The following is a 10,465-nucleotide window of genomic DNA, read 5'->3' on the forward strand; positions in this document are numbered from 1 at the left end:
TTCTCTGTACCATCCGGCTGAATTTGTGTGAACACAGCACCCAGTCCATAATCACAGGCATCGGTTGAGATCACTGAGCGAAGGGAGGGGTCGTACAGGGCTAAGGCAGAGCTGGACACTAAGAGCTGCTTGACTGCATCAAAACTGGTCTGGGCCGATTCAGACCATGTGAAAGTCTCTTTATCCTTGACACATTCGCGCATGGGAGCCACCACTGTTGCAAAATTCGGAATAAACTTTGAGTATCATGAAGCAAGGCCCAAGAAGGATCGTAAGGCAGCAGCGTCAGATGGTGCTGGAGCTTGCAGTACGGCATTAACATGCTCTTGGTCAGGCAAAATACCATCTGCAGCAATGACATGACCAAGATAGCGCAGTGTGGTCTTTCTGAAATGGCACTTTTCATTGTTCAGAACCAGTCCAGCCTCTTTCAGTTTTTGCAGGACAGTATGGAGTGTCTGATCGTGTTCGTCAGTAGTGGCACCGTAAACTATTAGATCATCTAGGTCAGGGATGGGCAACTGGCGGCCCGCGGGCCGCATGCGGCCCGCCTCCTCACTCAGTGCGGCCCGCGGGTCAATTTTCAAATACCATAGAAATGTTGGTTTCACGGGTTTTACCGCATCTGAACAAATTCCAAATGGTAATGATACAGTATACCGATAGAGGGCGCCTCCTATGCAAAACACTTAGTCGGACCTGCTTCACTACAGTCAATGATGAAGAGAAACAACCATGAGAGGTAAAAAAAGAAAACTGGATCAAGAGAATCGTACTTTTCAGACGAGATGGGAAACAGATTATCTGTTTACAGAATTCAAAGGTAGACCTATGTGTTTAGTGTGTTTGGAAACAAGATCAGTATTCAAAGATTTCAACTTAAGTCGCCATTACAATACCACACACAGGGACAAATATGGAAAGTACACCGGAGCTGCTAGGTCCGCTGTTATAGCTGACCTGAAAGTGAAGCTCAATCAACAACAGAGTATTTTTACCAGAATTACATCCACACAGGAGTCTGCCCTCAAGGCGTCTTACTCTGTTGCACTGGAGCTTGCTAAAGCCAAGAAGCCCTTGTCAGATGGCGAAATGGTGAAGAGGTGTGCAATGGAAATGGCCAAATCATTTGGAGACGAGGATATGGCTAAAAACTTTGAAACTGTCTCCTTGTCCCGTCGCACAGTGACACGCAGAATTTTTGACATCCATAATCACGTCGATGGCAAACTGAAACATGTCATGCACGACTGCAAATACTTCTCATTAGCGTTGGATGAGAGCACAGATGTGATGGATATTAGCCAGCTACTGATTTTCACTAGAACGATTGACAGTTCATTTGTTGTACACGAAGAACTTTTAAAATTGGTGTCGTTGCACAACACTACTAAAGGGACGGATATTTTCAACGCCGTTAACAGTGTTGTGAATGAGTACTATGGTGGCTTTGACAAGCTGTCAGCCGTCGTTACTGATGGCGCACCTGCGATGCAAGGAAAACACAATGGTTTCGCCGGGCTCCTCCAACACAGTGGGGTGGACTGTCCTATACTTCACTGCATCATCCATCAGGTGAGTTGTTTTATCTTCAGCTCACTTTTTATGATTATGAATATGGGCGGCCTTATGAGATTAATATGACAGGATGTGTAGATTTTAGTGCTGAATCTAATCTTTATTTTAATTATACAGGAGGCTCTCTGTGCCAAGACACTTAACTTCAGTCACGTTATGGATCTGGTGACTAAAGTTACAAATCTCATCCGAGGAGGAAATAGGTCTCTTAGTCACAGGAGGTTTGTAGCTTTTTTGGATGAAGTGAGCGCGGCGTATGGGGATTTACAAATGCACACCGAGATTAGATGGATGAGCCGAGGAAAGTGTCTGGAGCGTTTTTTTGCGTTGCGCACCGAACTTCCTGTGTTTTTGGAGGACAGTGTTCGAGGCGATACAAGTGCCTACACCCGAAAACTCAGAGACACAGAATTTCTTTGCGATATGGCCTTCCTTACGGATGTTACCTCACACCTCAATCACCTGAACACACAGTTACAGGGGCGAGGCCAAACTGTATCCGACCTTTACGCACACATGAATGCATTTCGGCGTAAATTAGAGCTTTTCAAAGAAGGATTTTCATCCAATCGTCAAAATTTTGCACACTTTCCCGCTTGTGAAGAGATGCGGAGAGATGTCCCTGAATGCGAGAACATTTTTCACAAATACAGAGCCGACATCGAAACACTGCAGCAGCAGTTTAAGTGCCGCTTCCAAGATTTCCACGCCATGCAGCCACGAATAGCGTTATTCACTGACCCCCTCTCTGCTGCTGTCAGCGAGCAACCCTCCGAGTTGCAGCTTGAACTCTGCGAAATTCAGTCAGACCCGTTTTTTCAAGCAAAGCGCAGTGAGAGGGGAGTTTCATTTTGGAGGTTACTACCAGAGTCCCGCTTTCCACTTCTCAGGGATTTTGCACTGTCAATGGCCAGCATGTTTGGGAGCACGTACATTTGCGAGAGCAACTTCTCCACAATGAAACATATAAAGTCGAAAGAGAGAAACAGGATCAGCGATGACGTTCTGTTTCAGCTCATGAGGATTGGCTGCACTAACATTGACATTGACATCCAGTCTATTGCACGCCAGCAGGAGAGACCACAAGTATCTCATTAACTTTAAACTTTTCCCCCCTGTAGGTGAGATATAGCCTATGGTGGAAAGTATGCTTATGTTTTTCTGAGAGCCCACAATGTTTGCACTGGAATAATAATAATAATTAAAAAAAAGTTTGCTACTCAGTAATGTTTTGTTTGTTTATGTTAAAAGTTCATTAATGAATAGAAGCAGAAAAAATAGATTGAGTAAAAAATAGAGTATGGAAATGCAGGTTGGTTCACTAAACATTACAGAGTCTGTAATACAGACATACATATGTTTTGTTCTTCTAAAATGGTAGCTCTAATTTTCCAATATCCCATTAAGTTTTTTCACTTAATAGGCTACTTTTCAGTTTTGTGCCATCATTGGTTGTTTTTTGAGAGCCCAACATGTTTGCACTTTAATAATAATAAAAAATGTTTGCCACAGTAATGTGTTTTTGTTTGTTTATGTTAAAAGTTCATTCATGAAAAGAAGAAGAAAAAATAATTGAATATGGACATGCAGGTTGATTCACTAAGCAGAGTCTGTAATACAGGCATACGTACATTATGTTTTCTTCTAAAATGGTACCTCTAATTTTCCAATATCCCATTGGTGGAAGTGCACAGTCACATTTGGCCCTCTGATAGTGACGATAAAATATTTGTGGCCCTCACTATCATCAAAGTTGCCCATCCCTGATCTAGGTAGTTCTGGACACCAGGTACTCCTTCCAGAATAGTTACCATCATCTTTTGAAACGCTGATGTGGCCGATGCCAGGCCATATTGAACCCGGCGAAATTGAAATATGCCCTTATGTGTAATAAAGGCCGTAATGTCTCTACTGTCCTCGTGGAGGGGCACCTGGTAGTACGCATTGGCCAGGTCAATAGTGGAGAAAAGAGTAGCACCTCGCAGGCTGGAGAAAAGCTCATCGTCGTGTGGCAAAGGGTAGCAGTCAGTGATCACAGCCTTGTTTGGTTCACGAAGGTCAGTGCACATCCGTATGACTCCATTCTTTTTTTTCGTAACGACAATGGGAGAAACGCAAGCAGAAGCATCAATTTCTTCTATAATGCCAGCCAGCAGCAGACGATCGAGTTAGGCCGAAACAGCATCCCTAACTGCAAATGGCAAACGCCGCAGTTTCTGGTGCACCGGTTGAACTGTAGGATCGATTTTGACCTTGTGCACAAACTGTTTCACACACCCTATCTCAGGTAGGGGGGCAGTGAGAGGTTCAGCAGTGGTTGTGGACAGAACAGGAGTAGCTGGCGTTGCATCTGAGGTGGTAACCATATCAGCATTAATACAGAGATGCAAGTTCCTGATTAAGTCCATACCGAGCAATGCAGTGCCGTCCTCTACTACGAAGAATGTGCCGGAAGTGCTCGAATTTGCTACACACACCTGGGCATGGAGACATCCAAGTACTGGAATGTGTGTTTGTGTGTAGGTCACAAGTCTAGCGGAAGGTGGAGACAAGGCGGTGGAGCTAAAATATTGTTTATAGACATGGTGTGGTAGTATAGAGACTGCAGAACCTGTATCTACAGTAAGTTGTCTCCTTGGCAGCAGAGGCAGGTGTGTGAATGGTGGCATTGCAAAACAGTCTCTTTGGAGCATGCTCATCAATATGGCCTGTATACAATATAGTCACATCAGGCAACTGCACCTCATGTACTTTACTGGTCGGAACAGAACGACATATGCGAGCAAAATGACCCCTCTTGTTACAAGACTTGCATTGGGCATTTACAGCAGGGCATTGAGAGGAGTTGGCTAGATGCTTGTCAGAACCACACCTAAAACAAGATCTACGTGGAGAAGAAGTAGCCGCAGCATGTGGCTTAGCTGAGCGGTAGTGCTGTTTGTTTGTGGTTTTGTGTGATTTAGAGTGCACAGTCTGTACTGGAATTCCTTTATCCAGAACACCTCTGTCTGAAATTATTTTTTTTGCTTGATCAGCAGCAGCTTCCATCTGTATGAAATGTGTATGATACATACAACCGGCGTAGCTTCATAGAATGTCTCTGAAAAGGTTCACGCCCACTTTTAGGGGAAAACAATCCGGCGAGCGCCCTACACAGTATCGGATTGAGGACGTGTACTAACCCTTACAAACATGTAATTTGTATTTAAACATTTTTTTTCACACAGTAGGCTACCCCTATTATGTATTTGTATTTAATTAAATTTTTCCACACAGTATTTTGTATTTTTATTTTATTTTAAATACATTTCCATGTATTTATGCCCATCTCTGCCTGCCATCATCATCAATATCTTGCTGTTATGGAAATATCATGAATTACGGGGATGATGCTATCGAAAAGCTAAATCAGGCTAGTTGTATGGCTGGACAGAAAAGTGCACTCATAGCTACTCTAAATATAAAGACATAATATTATACATTTAAAGATGTTTACTTCTTAAAACCGAAGTAAAATCATTCACTGGCTACCTGGTGACTCGATGAGGTACGAGTAAATGTCCGGGTAATACACTTCTGGCCAATGGGTGGGGTTGTTAGACCAATTTGACGCTGGTAGAATGAAAGGGACATGTTTTTAAGTTGCCCAAATTAAGTTTATAAATGTATCGTTCACGCTCTATGGAAGGCAGGGTGGACATATAATTACTCAATATATTTCATCTAAGTAATTTCTGAAGTTATACAGTACACGTCTGCCGGCTGTGTATGGATGTTGTTTTGTGCCACTGTTTTGTATTGAAATCTATGGGAAATCTGGCTTGTTTTCCCCTAAAAAGGGGCGGTTACGAAATTGACAAATCTTCGTTCACGAAGCCAAGCCATGATGACACTGATAAACGGGTACAATGGATTTATAAGAAAAAGCGGGAGGTGGTTAGGCGCGGCCTGATAAGCCTTTCTACACTGCTCGACTTATGAGGACATTAGTGCTGTCCTCGTAGTTACGGTATGTCCTCATAGTATGTATCCATGGTTTTTGTCCTCATAATCCAGTCGCATCAACGCGCGCACACACACACACACACACACACAAATAGCCTATTTGTGCATAATATAGTGCATAATATATATGTAGCCTTCAGTAATGTTTTTCATTGATGTTATGGCAGTCCACATTGCTGACTTGTGCGCGTCTCAAGCGCCCTCTTTACGTTCGTCCTAATGCCTGTTAGTTGTCCATGGATTTGCCTATATTTGGCGTTGAAAACGGATCAACACCAAATAGGCAATTTACTAACGATTCAATGAACACTTATGTCTCAAAAATCGAACAGGATTTTTCACAAAAGTGACAGCTCTATACAAGAGGACAACAAAGTTGCAATATGTAACATTTGTTCTGCAAAAATCTCCAAAATTGTGGATTTTTTTGCACAACTTTTAAAAAACTATTTTATTTGATGGAACATAAAACTTGAAGGATAATATTATTTGGTATTATTATTTATATTTATTGTTAAAGCTGCAGTAGGGAACTTTTAGAAAACGTTAACTTAGCCTGAAAATTTGAACAAGCACAGCTTGTCACTCCCCCTCGCTCTCTGTTGCGCTACAGCCCTCCCTCCACTGCTCCTCCCCCACAGCGCAGCCTGCCGTGAACGCGCAGGCTAGTAAACATGCAGGACCACTGATGACGGCGGATAAACAGTTATCGCACATTCACTGGTAGGGTCGAAACATCAACAATATGCTTTACATTGACTATGGCCTGCCCATACCTTGACTACAAACTTGGTCCTCAAATCATTACGTATTTTGCAATACATGTAATGTAACTTCATAACGTTGCACTCTTTCTATAAGTTATAAATAGCTAGCAAGATAATATAATGGTAACGTTACTGTGTGTAAGTAATTATTCTAGCGATGTGTAATGCTAAATAAGGTTTGCTAGTACATTATTTCAGCAACATGACAAGCCAGTGAATTAGCAGGTTTCTATTGTTGCTTTGCACAGTGCGTGACATTTTATCTGTATGTTATGCGGCTAGAGTTTTGACACTGAGTCAATCGGCTCCGACGGGCTTGTTTATCGTCATCGGCCTTTTTCCGTTTACCTGTCTTTGTTGTATGAGCAGGTGCCACTCGAGAAATTGGCAGTTTTGGTTGTTTGTCCGCCATTAGCACAGCTGCGCGGCACACCGGCTATCTTGATTTTGAACGACGGTACGCGCTGTGCGAGAGAGGGGGGTGATCAGCGCGTACACAAGCTTGATTGACACTGCTAAGACACTCCTCCTGTCTCTGATTGGGTGTTTCTGACCGGGAGCGGTGTATTTCTGCAAATGGCAATACGACCACTGGGAGGAGCCTGAGGAGCTTGATTTTTTCACAGATTATCTGTCTCATATTCTACTGTCAGGACATAATGACAGTTTTAACAAATATGTAAAAAATACATTTTTACAAAAGTTACCAACTGAAGCTTTAAAAATATTTTATGTTTTGTTATGTAACTGATGGTCTTAAAAAAAAATGGTCTTTTTGTGGACATTGTAACGATTACTATATTTTATCTACAATATAATAGCTACATAAATGTAGCACAATATATGATAATAAAAACTTAGAGGGATATTGATATTTATCAATGGCATTCTGTAAAATTGGCTGCGCTATGTCGTCTTTTGTTATTGGCCAATGCCTGCATGCAGACTGCAGCCAATGGAAATGCTTCTCTATCAGTGCGCGTATTTCTTACTACTCACAGAACTTTAAACAGAACGCTTGAGGTACATAAGTAATCTTGGAAAATGAACTGTAATATTGTTTGAAAATCTGAATAGAAACTGATACTTTAACAGATGTCATAACAGAACCTTTCGTATGGGTAAGCTGTATTAACGTAGCTGAAATGATCCGGTCTAAAATAATTAAAAATGGCCATCTTAAAATTAACCGGTTGTTTTGTTCGAAAAGAGCTTTTCGGATTTCGAAATCGAATTTCCGTTACACGTATCGAGTGAAAAAAAACAAAAAAAACAGTAACAGATCCAGAAACGCACTGTAGGCTAGTCCAGAAATACATGCGTGAGATGCACAAAACACACACAAATGGTGACACATGCTGGTCTAAACTGTAAATGTAATACAGGCCAATCATGTAATGATGATACCTTTTACAAACCATCTGCAGTTTTTAGAAGTTTTTGTGGCTAATTGTAGCCTTGTTGTGAGGTAATCAATTTAGGCTAAACTCTTTGTAAATAATATTTTATTTAAATAATACCCCAGACCCCCTCCCCTGAATTCCAGGCAGTGAAAGGTGGATTTTCAGTTATCATTTTGAAACAATATGGGTATTTAGGGGTAAATTCATACCCTACTACAGTATATATTGTATTCAATTAAATATAGACATCATATAATTCTGCATAATTGGATGTTTTAAATAAACACTGACAAAAAAATGTTTTAGGGCTAATCTGAATCTAAATTTTTTAAACTTTCAAAACAATATTACTGTAACCATGCCTCACTTGTGTTTCCTTTTCCCACATAAATTTGAAATATTCCAAATGACCCCCCAGCAGGAGTTTATTGCGATCATTATGTTGTTGCGTATCATCTACCTTTTGTTACTTGGCACTTTACAGTCACAATGGCACTGTATGACAGATGTATCGGGGTGCTCCGTCCCTGTGGCTCCTGCTCGTCTTGGGATCCCACCGCTCCTCCTTCTGACCCGCCCTTCTCCGAGGCCTCCTCCCCATGCTGTGCAAGGTAAAACAAATACATACATACAAAGAAATGGTGAGCGATCGAACATGATGTTGCAAACGGTTATAACACGTTAGGTTCACTGCAGTCAAAGGAAGCCAACTTACCTCGCTGGACTCGGGACTGGATGTCCCAGACTCCTGGTACTCCAAGCGAGTCCCCTCTGGAGTGGTGCTGCCCAACGTGAGCTCCTCGTCCGGGGACTTGGGAGTTCTCTTCTTCAGGGGTTGCTTCCCCTTACCCTTCACAGGCCGCTTGCGCTTCCCAGAGGTCAGCTCCTTCGATGGGGAGCCCCTCTCCGCACCATCCAGGGCAGCATCAAAGAGCCTGCGGTGCTCCATGGCCTGCTGGGGGGTCAAGTTGGCCACGTAGAACTCATAGAACGTATGAATCATTTTTTGAGACAAGTTAATTTACTCAAGGCTACCAGGAAAGCTGTAGCCTAAGTCAGTATTGCCAATATAAACCTTCTACAAGCTTTGGAATTTTAAAACGTCTGTTTTTAAATGTTAAAAGTAATTTTAAATAATACAAATTATAGTCTACGTTTAACGCAGTTGGTGGAATTGGCAGACGTTCCCTTAGGCATCAAGCGCTGTGGAAACGCGTCAAAGCATTCTCATGTATATATATAGCCTACTATAAAAATAAATAATAAAATATATTATAAGGGAAAACAAATGTCTAGCGAATATCAAACCTAAAACTAACTGTAGTGCGCTCAACCACCGTGAGTGCATTTCACGCATTTGTAATCGCTGGCGTTCAGCGGGGAGGGGAGACGTGAACCGGTGTAAATGCACTTAAATCAGACAGGAGAACTGTAACTGAGAACGTAACGTCGGGAAGCGTGTTTGTGAAGGCGGGCCAGGGGGTGGTATTCAGTTTTGATTTGATGAATGATGAGAATCATTGAATTTGATAAGAATAATTTGATTTGATTGGAATCTATTTATTTATTAATTTATCTGAGATGCCGGAACGCAGTTCCGGACCGTTCTGGCCCACTTTAACCCCTGGGTGAACTGGATCTGGAAAGACAGAGACAGAGAAAAGTAAAAATCAATGCTGCCACCAGGGAAGACCGCCGAAATACGTGCCCGAACGCCGAAAAAACACTTACGTGACTGGCAATGGACGTCCGGACGTCGGTGAAGGTGGGGCAGCCGGGAAGGCCCATCGACTTCCAGGCCTCCTGGAAGTAGTTGTTGAGGTTCTTGCAGGGGTTTTGGGTCGAGGTGAAAAAGAGGTACTTGGCCGTGGTCCTTCACCTGGAGGAACCACTGCACCCACCCAAACTGAATGCCATGTTCGTCTTGTGGTGAGCAACCTGTGGACAGACCAGGAAAAAAACACACACGTGCCACTCAGGAGAGGCGACAAACAAATCAGGCACGACAAATAAAAGTCAGACACTCAAATTGATGAGGTACGCCTTCTCCGAGGTGGATTTGCGGGCCCCCAGAACCTCCTGCATTGTGGTGTTTTGGAAAACACCCCCTCTGTGGCTGTAAACGCAGGAGAGCAGCGCCGCAACGTGTCCGTAAAACGGGAGAGAAGGTAAAAGACAACTTACTCAATAGCTCGGGGATGGCCTTGGCTGCATGCTCCCGGCACCTCAAAAGGGTGGCCTTGGTGATGATGTTCGTCTCCTTGCCCTCCTTGAACACCGTCTGGTGGACGGCCAAGTCCCTCTTGAGGGACTTCCGCAGGCTCCCCATCTCCCTGCGAAGGCTGACCAGGGCTTTGTTGGACAGGCGGCAAGACGGCAGAGGGGTTTCCAACAGGAACCTGATGAAGCAGCTGACGTTTAGCACGTAGTGCTGGATGGTCGTCACCGTCATTTTAGCTTGTCGGAGCATTTTAGCTTGCCCAACTGCAAGAAGACAAAAACGGTTACAGAGACGATAGATTATTTTAAAGCTGAGCCAACGACGGGAGAAAGGTTACTCACCTGTGTATCCTGGCAGTGTCCGTGAGGAAGAGGAAGTCAGCCAGGTTCTTCCTTCCCTTCGCCATGACCACCAAAAACTTGATACGGTACACATGACAGCCTACGTTTTCCTTTAACTTGGTGCCAGGGTCTGGGCCTTCCCTGTGCCGC

The 10,465-nt window shown here is 43.2% G+C and overlaps 1 protein-coding gene across 1 annotated transcript; it reads left to right on the top strand.

Annotated features, from left to right (window-relative positions):
• Positions 1–831: 831 nt before the first annotated feature.
• On the top strand, positions 832–2,744 carry LOC311077154 (general transcription factor II-I repeat domain-containing protein 2A-like; the record flags this gene model as incomplete). Its single annotated transcript, XM_084138962.1, has 2 exons — positions 832–1,575; positions 1,696–2,744. 2 exons carry the CDS (start codon positions 832–834, stop codon positions 2,674–2,676), a joined length of 1,725 nt encoding a protein of 574 aa, XP_083995088.1. The 3' UTR covers positions 2,677–2,744.
• Between the last annotated feature and the right edge of the window lie 7,721 nt (positions 2,745–10,465).

This window comes from Abramis brama (genome assembly GCF_963993115.1).
Source record: "Abramis brama genome assembly, contig: SCAFFOLD_43, whole genome shotgun sequence".
Classification (NCBI taxonomy): domain Eukaryota; kingdom Metazoa; phylum Chordata; class Actinopteri; order Cypriniformes; family Leuciscidae; genus Abramis; species Abramis brama.